This window comes from Petaurus breviceps, unplaced genomic scaffold (assembly GCF_028583685.1).
Source record: "Petaurus breviceps papuanus isolate PSGF00001 unplaced genomic scaffold, PetGlider_PUasm1.0 207, whole genome shotgun sequence".
Taxonomy (NCBI): domain Eukaryota; kingdom Metazoa; phylum Chordata; class Mammalia; order Diprotodontia; family Petauridae; genus Petaurus; species Petaurus breviceps.
The window spans coordinates 32,640,117-32,655,701 of NW_027185850.1; the positions used below are offsets into that span (position 1 = coordinate 32,640,117).

At 40.1% G+C, this 15,585-nt stretch overlaps 1 protein-coding gene across 1 annotated transcript in view; it reads right to left on the reverse strand.

The window, feature by feature from the left end:
- Positions 1–15,585, reverse strand: part of LOC138165083 (putative RNA polymerase II subunit B1 CTD phosphatase RPAP2) — a 74,429-nt gene that overhangs the window by 35,044 nt on the left and 23,800 nt on the right. The window contains exons 8-11 of the mRNA XM_069093228.1: positions 13,911–14,835; positions 12,560–12,642; positions 10,697–10,777; positions 3,277–3,345 (exon numbers count right to left, since the gene is read on the reverse strand). Of these exons, the coding sequence (XP_068949329.1) occupies positions 3,277–3,345; positions 10,697–10,777; positions 12,560–12,642; positions 13,911–14,835 (1,158 nt within the window). The remainder of the gene's footprint in view (positions 1–3,276; positions 3,346–10,696; positions 10,778–12,559; positions 12,643–13,910; positions 14,836–15,585) is intronic.

The window sequence follows — 15,585 nt, forward strand, 5'->3', positions numbered from 1 at the left end:
TACAATCCGATTTCCAAAACTATATTTAAATTGCTTTTTCACAAGAAACCTGTAACTTTCTAAAAGGCAAGTCCAATGGCTTCCCCCTCTTCCTTCCTTTGTAGCTCCTGACATGGCGGACTCTTTACCACTGGAGGAGACTCCTCCCCGACCACGTTCTCCTATTTCTCCAGCCCGTCTTCCTTGGTCTCCTTTGCTGGCACCTCCCCCTCTCTGCCATTCCTCCCTGTGGGCCCTCATCAAAGACCTGTCCTTGCTCCTCTCTGCTTCTCTCTCTATCCTCTTTCCCTACTTAGTCCCATAGCTTTGCCTCCCACCTCTAAGTAGATGACCTCTACTGTCAACTGCAGACCAGCAATTTCAGTTGCTTAGAGGACATTTCTACTTGGATGCTTCATCAGCACCACAGTCAATATATCCCTCAACCTGAGATATTAGCTTTCCCTTAAACTGACTTCTTTCCTTCTGTCTGTTGCTCCATTATCCACCCTATCTTCCATAGTTACATTGGTATTATTGATAGCCTGCAAGTTCTCCCTGTCTCTCCCTTTCCCCTTATTCTTCGTCCCTATCAGCTTCCAAGTCTCGTGAATTATATCTCTCCAACCCCTTTCTCTCTACTCCAACACAACCAGCTCCATCCAGGCCCTTTCCACCCCTTACCTGGACTAGTGCAATAGCTTACTAACTGATATCCTGGTCTCCAGTATCTTTCCCTTTCCTTTCCATCCCTGATAATATTCTGAAAGCATAGATCTGGGCCAGATACTTAATAAGTGTTCACTGATTGATTCTTCCCTACCTCTCTTATCTCTTATACCCAAGTAATTACCCAAGTTATGTCAATGTTGCCTCTGAAAATCTCTTAAATTAACCTCCCAATTCCTTCCCAAGGCAACCTAAATAAACACCTTCAATTCCACATGTCCCTATTGAAATAGTCCAACATATCTTTTCATGACTGCTCTTTTTTCCTCTAATCTATCCTCCAAATAACTTCCAGAATATTTCTTATGAATACAACTAGTCACAAAATATATATAAACGTATCAATATTTATGCACTCAGTAATCAAATGTGTATGCAAAACATACCTGTATATGTCTGTATTTATGCACGTGTACATGTATGTAAGATCCTGGCCAGAGACTTCACACAGAGAGTAAGCTGGGCCCAGCACAGAAGGGGAGGAGACTGAGCTGGACTGCTTTTGGAAGTGAAGTTGCCCAGTACTTTCACTGACACAAAACCCATCCTTTAAACACTGATGTTCCCCCCAAAACAAAATGGCGGGTTCGGTGTCTAGGCTGAAGCATGTTCTTAGTGAGGACTTCCATGCTAGTGGCGGCATAAGAGACATCACCTAGAAGCTGTATTCAAACAGGTCAGTGACTCCTCCACCTTCCCCAGTGAAGATCACAACCAATTTGTGTCAGCCCATCCTGGGCACCTTCTGGTCCAGGTTCTTCCATAAAGTCACAAGTGATGGACGATTTGTGCCAATGCCATCTTAAGATGCTGAAAACTCCCACCTGCTCCCTCAAGACCCAGATCAGGCAGTTCCAAGTCTTCCTAATTATACTATCATTTAAACACATCCCTCAAAAAGATGCTATTTTTGTAGCCCATGTTCTTGAAAGAAAGTTTTCCTGTCACTGCACTTACCCCTAAACTTAAGGAAGGAACATAGGAGGTAGAAGGTCTATTAAAGATTTCAATATGTCTTTTACCATGTGCATTTTCCCAATAAAATCAGATGATGGTTTGAAAGAGTAATGGTGTACCAGCATCACGCTGCTTATTAGACAATGCTGTGCTTAAGAAAATATCCTTTCAGTTACTGACTTTGAAGAAAGTAGGGTTCTGAGATTACTGTTGTGTTGGGGTCTCTGATTGGGCAGGAAAAATGCTATTTCTCCTTCAATGCAATTAAATTAGTTAAGTACATTTAAAACAGTGCCTATAAAGGGGTTCATCTGGAGACATCAGGGAGGACAGGTGAGTAATGACACTACTGTTTTTTATTAGTAACTAAAATATTCAATGAAACGTGAGGAACTCTGAAAAATTCATAAGATCTGTTTCACAAATTACCAAGGCAACTGGAAGCCTGAATGGTAAAAATGACAAAAGATTTGTTCTTATGGTTGATAAAAAATTCATATCAAGGCCTTAAGTAAAGTTACTTTCTGTGTTCTGATTTAATGAATCAGATGAGCAGGAGGTGGGCAGGGCGACCCAGACAGAGCTGACTCGCTGAAGCCTGTGCTAATAATGCCCCTGGTACAGTCTTCCTTGGGACAGTGAAGCCAGAACAATGTGTCAGACTGAAGCAATATCAAAGGAAGGGAGAGCAGGGCCCACGACACTCCTTGACTGGGGAAGGGCTGCTAAGTACTTTTATGTCCTACAGGCTTCAGTGACCCAACAAGCCCCAGAGCAGCCGCCGCAGCAGTGCGGTAATAAATGGTCCCTGAAATAAGATTTTTGCAATTTTGTAATTCAAGCTGAAAAACACACGTCGATTACTTGATGGTTTTAACCCTATTGAAAGGCTCAGCCTGAGAACCCACCAGTGATTTCTTAAAAGGCGAACCCGTGTTAAATGTTTTATGTGGGCTTGTGTAGCAGGATTGTTTTTATTTCTTTTAAGTGCATTGAACTTTAAAATTTCATATTAACTGGGGAAAATAGGGTCTACAGGGAGTTTTTGGATGCCATTAATGATAAAATATGTGGAAGAGAAATGAAATCTCATCAGCTAGGGGGAGCACGTCAGAGATAGCTCAGGAACAAGGCTGGGGATGACTGCTAAAATGTTCTCATTCAACACCAAACACACATTGATGGCTTCGCCTCTCAGCTCCCAATTTCCAAAATGATTCTATTTCAAAAGAGACTAATTGAAATAACTTTTGCTGTAAATTCTGCGAATGAATGTTTAAAAAAATGCAAAAACAAAATGATTGGGAGATGTGTGTATCCATATATATATGCATACATATATATGAACACACATATAAAACATGTGTATCTATACACACAGAAATCATAGAAAGTATTCTTCTTCCCACCATACAGCAGGGTACAGAGAAAAGGTAGAAGTTTTATAATTCAGTTTGGAAAGTTAATTAATAGCATTTTCTTTACAAACAAAATTCTTCAAAAGGACAATACTGTAGCATACACATATATTCTCTCTCTCTTTCTCTCCACCATCCCCTCACACAAGCTACAGAACATTACTTAGAATTTAAAAACTCAATAAGTACTTACAATGATAATAATACAATAGCGATTAGGGTCCATTCTGCAGGCTTGTGGATGATATTTTTATTTGTTAACCTAAAAAAGAAGAGATAGGAAGATAAAACCAAAGAATTTTAGAAAGAGAAGGGACCATGAACACCACCTGGTCTGACCCACCTCTACACCTTCTCCCCCCCACCTGCATTATTCCCTCAGCCTTGGGCAGATGCTTCACCATCACAGGGTCACCAGGCCACAGAGATTCATTAACAGAGGAATCTTAATTTACTTCAAATGCCATCAGACCAAGATGAAATGGAGTAGAAGTCCTCCCTCTTTCTGGACACTTTGCATCTTCATGCAAGGTTAGCTCGGAAGCTTTTTCAGCAGTCATATTATGACACTATTATTATTCCATACTCTGCCTTGAAGGAAGGAAAACAGAGGATTTGCCAATGAATTCTGGATTGTGGAAAAAATTCACTCTTCCATTATTTCTGGATGAAACACTATTTACAGCAATATGAATAAAACAAGTCAGGTTTTTATAAAGAAGAATGTGCTTGGTATTTGTTAAAGAAAAAGGTTTTTGGGTCACGGATGATAGTAGTAGACAGATGGTATACAAAAGGCAGTGGGATGGTCTAGCTGACTGAGCACCAGGTCTGGAGTAAGAAAGACATCTTCAAGAGTTCAAATCTTGACTCAGACTCTTACTAGCTGTGTGACCCTAGGCAAGTCACTTAACCCTATTTGCCTCAATTTCCTCATCTGTAAAATGACCTGGAGAAGGGAATGGCAGACCACTCTAGTATCTTTGCCAAGAAAACCCCAAATGGGGTCATGAAGAGTAGAACATGACAGAAAAATGACTAAACAATAGATGGTATAGAGTTTTCATTTGATAAATACCATTTCAAATACAATAATGATCTTGCTCTGTTCTTATACAAACAACAATACTGATTTTGGACAGAGATGGGAACCAGAAATTCTGTGGAAAATACATGGGTGTTTATAGAAATCACTTTGGTCCTCTCTTGAACCTCATTCACAGAAGACAGAAGAACGGGCCAAAGAACTAAGGGTCTGAATGTTGCCTCTGCCCAGCCCGCAGCAGAGGTGTAAGGTACCAAAAGCGAGGGCAGCAGGAGCTCCAGGGGCAGTGAAGGGTGGATGCCAAGGGTGTCGGCCTACACCTACATTCAAGAAAATGCCGTTAGAGCCAAGTAAAGCCTATTCATTCTGAGTACTCTGCAGCACCCACTTGAATCCTAAATAACTGTTGCCCTGTGGATTCTGCAACAGCTCCCTTAGGATGGATTACTGCTCTGGGAATACTGCTAGGGAACTGGCCCAATAAAAAGAAGTTAAACCTCTTGTTTGGGGTCACTGTGGAAAGGAATATTAAGCATTTGCTTCCTTTACTGTAAGCCCCAAAGTCCCATTTTTTTTAATAGCCACTTTACTACAAGAAGCTGGACTGTAGGGGTGGCTAGGTGGAGCAGTAAATAGAGCACAGGCCCTGGAGTCAGGAGGACCTGAGTTCAAATCCGGCCTTGGACACTTGACACACTTACTAGCCATGTGACTTTGGGCAAGTCACTTAACCCCAATTGCCCTCCAAACAGGAAAAAAAAAGAAGCTGGACTGTAAAATTAGGCACACACATACATAAACACAATGCCCACAGTGTGGTCTAAAAACATTGGCAATCCTAGGGTTTAGATATAAGAGTAAGACCCACTTCCACAGAGTCACAGAGGTGGAAGGAACCATAGAGGCCATCTGGAGCAGGGATTCTTGACCTTTTTCGTCTTATAGGTTTCTTTGACAACAGTCTGATTAAGCCTATGGACCCCTTCTCTCAATGATATTTTTAAATGAACAAAATAAAATATTCAGGATTACAAAGGAAATCAACTATATCGAAATAACGATGTAGCTTTTTTCCTAAGTTCCCAGACTCCAGTTTAACAAGCCCTAATCTAGTCCCACCTGTAGCTGACTAGGGACCATCTCAACAGTGAAGAGATGCAGGGATGAGGCAGTTGATTTACTTTAATAGGGATAATTCTCATTTTTCCCACCAGCTGGCTTCAACTTGCCTCTGTGTAACTGCTACTCTGGAGCCAGCAGAATTAAGCCTCTCCTCGACAGCAGCCCCTCTTTCCTAGGCTAAGCCAGCATGGCACCCTCAAAGATCATCTCATGGTCTCCAGTTCCTTCATCTCTTGGCTACTACTTTCTGGAGGCATTCCAGCTAATAGTTTCTTTCCTAAAATAGTTTCTTAATGTGTGGGCAAGTAATAGAAAAGGAATTTATATGTGTTTGTCAGAGACGCTGTGTTGACAGCAATTTAAAAAGAAACAAAGAAAAAGTACCTAGAGGTTTAAACTTGCAGAATGTGCCCCAATTTTAAGATTTACATAAATGTTCAAAAAATGCAGCATTTTCAAAGTATAGTGCATGTGGGTAAATTGTTGAACTTTTCCTTTGCTGTACCAACAAAGGACTTAATGGTTATTAAATGACTAGATTAGTTGTGTTCTATCATTCAATTAAACAAAGTTGTAGAATTTGAAATAAACAGCTGAAAAGTACAAGTACTCCCAAATACAATTATAATGGCTAAAAATGTCTTTAAAAAAAACTAAATAGACTTAGAAAAATGCTTTGATGAATCCTGATGACAGCCACAAACATTACTAGGAATCTTCTGATGGAAACACTCTGACAGGTAAATCACATGTAAAATTCCAGTTAATCTGCTGAGCTGAAATCTAGTGGAAAAGACAGCTCTGACCCACTGGGGAAAAGGCTCTTCAAAGAACACAGAAAGCGGCTTCAGGCTTATGCTTTACAAGGTCTCTCTATTGATCTGAGCTCTAGAAGCAATCCTTCTTGTACTCAAATGGAGAAATATGGTTATTGGTGTCAATGAACTCTTCCCCTGTGCCAGTATTGATTGGCAAGGTCTCAACACTAGGCAATGTTATCAATCTCTTACTTACAAAAAAGGAGTCAGCCTAGAAACAGATACAGACATCTGTGGCAGGGCTGACTTCCAGAAGGAGATGTATCTGGAAGACCTCAAAGTTAGTTAGCAGGCTAGATCCAGCACGAATTTCCAAAAGAATGAGTCATTTTGAACAATTCTGGCTAAATCCCCAGGTAAGCAGTCCTTTGTAGAAAACAATCAAGGCAATCATTTTTAGACGGTCTCAGAAGAAAAATTTCCAAAAAACATTTAAAAATAAGTTAGTTCCTGGTAAAAGACCCTGCTGACTCATTTTTTACCTCGTTGTTACCCGAATTAAATAATTTGCAACTCAAATGGAAGGGACTGATCTGTTAGGAAAGGAAGTAAAAGGCTGCTTTTATTACATAATGTAAGCACATACCAGAGGAGGCACAGGAGCAGGAAGAGGAGAGGAGGAGGAGTGTTTCAAAATTTGTACCAAGATTTGATTAGATACATTGATCTCTCAGTTACTGTACTTATTAGATGGGGCTGAATCTGACAGGTGTGACTCCTCCAGGTTGTTAAGAACCTGGAAATGTACATGGAATTCAGAAACCATTACCTGGGGCACACACTATATAGATCACTTAATTAGAATGTTCCTCACATCTGGAGACAACTATTCTACAACCATTTTTGCTTTTTCACAATCAAAGATATTTATTAAAACATAAGCACATACCTTAATAGAATGATCTTCTATAGGAAGGCCATGAAAAATGGGGTGCCAATTTAAAGCGAGAATTTAAATCCTAGTTAATTTTGAGCTGTTCCTTCTCCCATTTCCTCCTGTCACTAAAGGCCTTTTGCTTTAATCTGGGAATGCAATTCCCATTTTGATCATACCCTTTTCTTTGCATGTGCCCTTGTGGAAATGTCCATGCAATGGCCATGTCTCTGCTTAAAACAAGCTTATGAGTCCCTGGCACGTGCCATATCTTCCAGCTTACTACTCACTAGACCCAGGCCTTCCAATGTGGAGTTCAGATCAACTGAAAATGTAAGTTTCATTTTTACTCTAACTTTGCTAAGATTTGCTAGTAAGTCCAATTGACTTTCTGCTGGCAGACTCTGACCTTCTTTGAAACAATCTTAAATAAAGCTGAATATACACACCAGAGCACACCAACAGTTAAACACCAATTTTCTCCATAGATTTAGCTGTATTCCGAATGTGCATATATAAAGAAACAGTAATGATGACTCAGTTTACTGCTAAGAAGCCAGTGAGGATCCCAATTCTATGTGATCAGAGCAGAAACCACTGACCGCCAATAGCACTTAATCTGTGCCACACAAATTAGCATTTGCTTAATGCTACACTAAGCGGCTCAGTGGATAGAGCCTCAGACTCTTACTAGCTGTGTGACCCTGGCCTCAGTCTCCTCGTTTATAAAATGGGGCAACAGCACCTTCCTCAGGGTTATTTGATTCTTACAACTGAGAATCAAATAAAATTTTATATATGTGTATGTGTGTGTGTATGTATATATAGTGCTTTGCAAACCTGCAAAAGTTATTATATTTATATATATATATGATATATATTAAGAGTTATGATAGTACTTCTTCATTATTCTATGTGTGAAACTTATCTTCCCAATTAGAATGTATCCTAGAGGACAAGAATCTTGCTTTGTACTTTTTTTTGGTTACCAAGAACTTTTAATTAAATATTTTAATAGAGACATCATTTTTAAAATTAAGCAAAAAAACAATTTCCATAACTCAAAATATTAAAAATCTTTTCATTTCTCCCAAATAATCTCCAAATCAGTTCTGATTTCTCCTGTTATGTGAATAATACTTCTGTTTAAATATACCTCACTTTATAAAGTAGATGTATTCTTGGGAGGACAGAGGATGGAGGGCAAAAATAAAATTTTAGAAATTATATAATATTTTAAATGTAGTAGGGGATTATGCTATTCTAAAGGAATCCAACAGTGAATTATTTTGTGGAACAAAGAATTTTTAATAATGAATTTGTTGTTCAGTCATGTCTGATTCTTTGTGATCCTGTGGAGCATGGTGTCCATGGGGTTTTCTTGGCCAATATCTTTGCCATTTTCTTCTCTCAATGGATGCAGGCAAACAGAGGTTAAGTGACTTGCCCAGGGTCACCCAGCTATTCAGTGTCTGAGGACAGTTTTGAACCCAGGTCTTCCTGACTCCAGGCTCAGAGCTCTATCAGCTTTGTACTTCTAAAAAAATATTCCTCTCTATTCCAGACCCCAATAGTACCTAACATTTGCTGACTAAAACAAAACATTTTATAGCCCAAGGGATTACATATCACTGTATGTCAACTTTTTTTTACCTTGGCTTCAAGTTATTACATTATGAAACACACCCAAACTGAATATATCAGGAAAATAGAATCTCATGGGATAATACAGGGCATCCCAAAAGTCTTGTGCAGTTTTAAGCTATTAAAACTTAAGAGTTTGAAGAAACTTCAGCAGTCATGAGGGTCCCAGAGGTGGACAATGATTTGCCCAATGCCACAGGGTTAATAAATAACGGAGACTTGAATTCAGACCACATCAGATCACAAACCCAGCATGATTTCCATGGTGCTAGAACTGGAAGAACATCAGAGGACACAGTTCAGCCTGTACGTAGAGAGGAATTCCCTAGAGAACCTATCAGCAGTAGGTCATGGAAGGAAGGAAGGATGGAAGGAAGGCATCCCCTGAGGGGGAATCCATTCTATCATCCCAGGATTGCAGGCCTGGAAGGGACTGATACTGCAATACCCTCTCTTTACATATTGAGTTTTGAGTGGAAGGGGAGCTTCATTGTCCTTAGGAGATAACAGCAAGAGAGTCTAGAAGAAAAACTGAAATGCCAGGCTGGGAATGTGGAGCCCAAGGCTCTAGCTCAAGACCCCAAAAAGGAAGAATTACTTAGCCAAGATGTGATGGCCTAGAGTGACGGAAGGAGCCCTCCACTGATGGACTCTGCTAATGTGCTGATTTGTTTTTCTTGCCTGGAGTTATTTGTTACAAAGAAGGGCTTCTCTGGGGCAGGGGTGATGTGGGGAGTAAGAGTTAGCAGGAAATGACCAAGATGCAAACGCAGAGGAAAAAGAAAAGTACATCACTGAAGCCTAAGAAATACACATTCAGAAGCAGGCATAAACAAGGACATTTTGTTACCACCTTTTAATATACACTTAAACGCTTCACTTTGTGAAGTACATGGTTCCACATACCACAATGTTCGTGTCTGTTGATGGTACGGTTCTGTACCTCAAGGACAGGGGCCATCTCATTCTTATCTTTCTGTCTCCAGAACCAAATATTGTCCTTGCACCCATAAGGTAGAGCTTTCACAACTACTGATTGTACTGGACTTGGAGTCAGGACACCCAGAGGTAGAATATCACCAACCATGTGACCCTGGCAAATCACCTCTCCTATCTTAGGCTCACTCTCCTCAGATTTAAACGGAGAGAATCACAGCACCTTCCTCATGGGGTTACTGTGAGGATCACATGAAAATGACACATAAACAGCCCTCTGCAAAGTGTAAATAGAAGCTAGTTTTTGTTATTATTATTATTTTAATACCTGAAGGACAGGTTGGGGCTCAATCATGGTTGGTCCTTAAATGTCTAATAAAGCTCAGACTTTATTTGGAGAAGAACCATTCAGTGATTGTAAGACCATAAAAGGGAGCTGAGCACAGACTCATCTTACAGAGAAGTAAAAAGAGGCTCAGAGAGAGGCAGAAAGACACCAGGTCACACAAGAAACTAGGAGCTGAGCTGAAATTCAAAGTCAAGACCCTGGAGCCCAAAGCCTTCTGTTCAGTCTACATGATGCTGGGCTATGCTGTAAAACAGTTACACTGGCAGAAGCAAAAGGAGGCTGGACTTTGGAAGGTCCAAACCATGTCAATACATCATCCACAAAAGAAAATGAGGACCTGACCTGGGGGCGGTGATGGCTGGAAGAGACAGAAGAGGACATCCTGAAGACCAAAACAAAGAGAAGACTTGGCAATTGACTGGGCAAACGTGGGGGAAGGGAAAAGAAAGGAATCAAAGACAATCCCACAAACCTGGGGTTTCAGACCTTTGTGCCTTGGTTGGGGCATTACTGACAAAATAAGCAGAGTCAGGAAGAAGAAATTATTTAGGAGGGCAGAAGAGCAGAATGTAAGAGAGGATTCAAAATATACAGCAACAAATTTCTATTTCAAGAAAGTCTACATAATGAACACTCTACATTGTGTTCAGGGCTGTTCTTTGCTTCCTTCTAAGTTTTCCCCAAGCCTCACTTCTCACGGTGGTGCTGAAATCTAAATTTCCAGCCAATCTCCAAGTGTTTTCTTTACAAACCAGAATTCCTTGTAAGCTGTTGATTGCAAGGACAAAGCAGGGAAAAGAAAATTTTATTATATTTGATACTAACCTAAAAGTCTGGACAAGATTTTTGAGTTCAGTGTAGATATCACTCAATGTAACCTGAAGAGGACCCAAGATTCCAGGCAATCTGAAAATAATAACAAAAATGTTCAATTGCTTTCTTTTTAAAATGTTTTCTTAATTCTAGATAAACTTCTGTAATCTGTGAGTAGAATAAGTCTATGCCTCTTTTATGTGTAGGCAATTCTAGAAAGTTCCCACAATACTTTCATGATTTAACTGAGACACATGGCAACATTTCAGTTCTGTGACTGGTGAGGTATGTCACTAGGACATGACTGACAGTAACAAACCGATCTGCTTTCCAGGAGGGTCACAAAGTGATCCTGGAAGAACAGAGGCAGGCTGGAGGCCATGTGGCCGAGATTTGGTACATTCTGACAGCGTTTCTCATTTCTTGACTTCCAGGTTTTTTAGTGGAGGAAAATCCAGGGGTATACATAGCATATTGTTTCCATTTAATTGGAAAGAGATGGTCTACATGTAAGCACAGAGATTTCAAGAAAAATAGCTGGCTGACACTCTCAAATGTTTTGCCTATGCATATAAACAGGAGATGTGTGCTATTTTTGAAAACAATACTTCTTGGAAGTAAATTTACATATACACAGAAAAGTCTATTTACTACTTAACCAACTCATAGAATCTCCTCACCAAGGGCTCCTTGCAACAATGAAATCATGGTTATGGTCTTCCTCCATTTCTCATCAACTCCACCTCCCCCCCAAAAAAATCCAATCATTGAACTGAAATATCAAAATGAGAGATGTTTTTCCCAACAAATTATGTGTGCAATATAAAATCCAAAATGAAGATTTGGTAAATAAGACAATTTCAGTCTTCACATGGAAACAATTTTTAAAAGTCAAATAACCTCATTCTCAAACTACACTTCTGAAACTTCCTTCTTTTCATACAAAGGTTGTTTAAAAGTCTAACAATGCTCAGAAGTGAGCATGCCTGAATTCTACACAGCCCAAACCCTACTTCTCTTCCATAAACATCACCCCAAAAACAAGTCCCAAAAAGAAAGAAAAGGTACTTTTGGGGCTAACTCCATGGGGCACCAAAATAAGAGATGGATCGTTAAGTGACTGGAGGGCAGCTGTCATCCTGACTCCAGAAAGGTGACTCACTCGCAAACTTCCTTTGGAAGAGAAGCCAAGGCAGCCCCACCACCCCAGGTGACCTCCGACAAATAAGCGACCCGAAATGTCACTGACAGGGCTAAGTCTAAGGACAACGAATATTTTCCTTTAGAGGAAGCCAGAAGTGGAGGAGAGAGTAAACGATATGATGTCTAAGGTCTCCTGTACTAAAACCACAATTCAAAGGCTCTAAGGAGAAAGGAAAACTTGCAGCTTAAGATCCCAGTGTTGACCATAACCTAGCTCTCTGTATGTACATGTTACCAACTGATGAAAACAGTTAAGCTTTGGTTTTTAGAGTAATTTTTTGAAAGCCGCACTTGAGATATTGTAATATATAATATGTCTACCACAAACTGGTATCTGAATGGGAATAACTTCTCATTCAGGAGTCAATGATCCTAAAATCTAAGCTATTTTATTTTTCTACTTAACAGTGGGGCAATTCTCAGGAAACCAGTTCTCCACTTAACTAATCCTAATTTCTCACTTAATTTTGTGACTCCCATATAGTATTTTTTCCTCCCTAACAATATTATAAAAATCCATCCAAAGTTTCAAATAATGGACTATAATGGACAGTTGAAGGAATCTATATGACATCTCTAGAATTATTTTTCAGAATAGCTGAACATAAGAATAGTATTGCTGTCAAGTCTCAAAATTATTATATAAAATTTCTAAAATTATTATATACTTACACTTTAGTCAATTTTTCAAGTACAATTCGTCTTCTAATCTGGTTCTGAGAACTTGAATCTATGAGCGGAAAGGTGGGATCACCCTGAATCACATTAGCAAAAAACAAAGAAGAAATGTGATTTTATTTCTTATTTTAAAGAATGGAGAATCACCACAAATTTAGGAAACAGTATTTTTCTTAACCCCAAACTGGTAGTTTAAGAACTAAAGATAATACTTAAAAAAAAAAACAATTTTTAATAAAATGATGACTATAAAAGTTCCAGTTATCAAGGTCTGCTTTATTCATCTTGGGAGGGCTCACAGCCATCCTAGGCAGAGATGAACAGCGACACTAACATGAGCCAAGGTCCTTCCACCTTTATGTATCTGCCAAGTATCAGTGTCTTTCCCACTTTAGCACAAAAAGTCATGCTTGCTGTCCATGAACACTTATGTATTCTCAAGCATAGGGCCAGGTGATCTTTTACGCAAATAAAATTTATTCCTAAATTTTGAATAAAACTCTCTTTCTAATCATTACATATATATTCCTAAATCTGACTTAGAAATTCCTAGTAAAGAAAAAGATTTTTATGGTAAAACCCAAGATAAAATGATCCAGGCCTTCTTCACATTGACTAGAAGTCTGTTTGCCAATCCATCTTCTCAGAGCCACGGCCCTAAACAAAGTGTGATCTGGTAGGGACTTAAGACACTGAGTTCACTCCTCCTTAGAACAGATGAGGGCACTGAGACTCTTCTAAGGTTGGGTGAATGGTCTAAGACCATTCAGTAAGTCTGTGGCAGATCTTGGACATTCTCCAGGATTCTCCTATAAAATATGTTCCACAGAACATAATTTTCTCCAAAATTCTTCCAGTTTTAAAGCGAGGACTGCCATTTCTGCTATATTCTCAGTCTCACAGATGAATAAAATTAAGCTCATACTTAACATTCAACTAACTGATGCACATAAAAGAACAGAATTTAAAAAGCCTCTGCTGAGATGTTAATATATGGGAAACCTTTCTCTTGCTGAAACCTTTGCCCTGCCTTTCTGGGCCATCCCTACAGAGTACAACAACAGCCCCATCATTTATAAAAACTGCACACAATCCTGGCAGGCTGTTGCCAAAAGGCAAGAACTTTCCTGGAGCTCTTGGGGGCAGCCAGAAGCATGACCTGGGGGCAGAATCAAGCAGGGTTCAACTAGATTTAAAAGGGAAAAAGACAGCACTCTGGGGGCCCAGGAGTGTTACTGTTGTGTGATCATCTTTAAGTTGAAGAAACAAAACAAAAAAAAAACCACGGTCTCTTAAATTCCTCCCTCCCTCCCCCCCATACCTGACAGCATGAGTTAAGACATACCTTGTCTGTGGTTTCTGCTTTGGAGGACTGGTCATCCAGAACATATTTTCCTCTATAGAACTCCCTAATCCTTAAATTCAAAGCTTCAGTTTCTTTTTTTAGGCTCTCATAACTTGGCAGGGGGCGAATGGCAGCGTCTGAGCCACTGAACGGCAGAGACTGATCCAGGGTGTTCCGAGATACCTGTTCAGCAGTGGGAATGTGACCCTCCAGCCCTGGAACTAGGGTATCCTTGTCCTTTTCTTCATGCTCAGCCTGAGGAGCGGATGGTGAGGCTGTCAGAGGGAGAGGCACATAGTTCTCACCATATAAAAACTTTAATGTTTCTTCTGTCTTCCACTCCACCAAAGTCTCTTTGAGGGCTTCAAACAAGCCTGCTTTGGCTTCAGCAGGATCCACCTGGACTGGATTGGAACCTGACGGGGCAGGTTGATTCAACTTTGCAAATTTCTTCCTAAAGTGTTCTGCTCCCTTTTTGCTTATGCCTACCAGAGTTATCTGTGAACTATCACAACTGTCTTCAGAATGCTCTGAGGTTTTTGATTTTTCTGAGGAAAAATCTGGGGAAACACAGATATTTTCCTCTTGTAAACAAAGGGCACAAGCGTTCGCTTTCTCCTGGCTGTCTAACATACACCTGTTCAATTGCTCGGCCAGGTCTCTGTCTTGGTGTCTGGAGCTGGCCTTCTGGCCAGGCCTCTTTTTCAGGATGCTTTTTGGATATGGCTGCTGCCTTCCAGGGGTCGAATTTGGTTTGTTTCCTGGTAGAAGAGAGGAAACAAATCCTTGCTCATCATCGCTGCTACTATGACTGTGGGTGCTGGAGGAACCAGACTCCTCCTGGCTTCTCGACCGGTCAGGATTCTCAATGTCCGATGTCTTAACAGCCTCATCACATAACCTGACTTCTTCGCCAGAATGACCACTGGTGGGGGCAAGGTGGAAAGAAGAAAGAACAGACTCACAGCAAAGCAGGCTGAGCTGCTGCCATTTTGCAGTTTTCTAAAGCAAAGAGTTTTGAATGACATGCTAAGAAGTGGCCAGGACTTAACTTGTAAATCTTTACATGTGCTTTTCAATGAGTACTGGGATAGATTTTACTTCTATTTCTTTTGGTTTTCACTTTGGAGACTCTAATTACTAGTTTCACAAAAAATAAAAATATCAGAACCATTTCATTTAATAATTTAAAAAAACTAAAAAGGGTAATTCAGACACACAAAAGATGATCTGACCACCACAGCCAAGGAAATGGAAAAGTTATGAGGAAGAGGCAGTAATTAAGGGCTGTTTTACCGAACAGTGAAAGGCAGCACAGGGAAGCAGCTCAAGAGCTCCCTTGGCCTGGCTTTATTCCTGCTTCTGCCCCACTTGCCATGTGACCCTCTGAAGGGTCATCTCTCACCAGTGCTCTAGCCTACATCCCAGGCCAATGAACCATACCAATGAAACCACAGGTCCAGTCAAAAAACAAAGATTCAAAGATTAAGAGCTAGAGAAAGGCAAATAAAACAAATCTCAGAATTTGACAGTAATGCCAATAACAAAAGGAGACATTTTCTTCCTGTGTTTTTGAAACTTTGCAAGAGATCTGATAGAGAGATTAAGAACTTTTGAGTTTGTTGTTGGGTATTTTTTTTTTCTTAGGAGGACGTGCTGTTTTTGCAGGGGACAG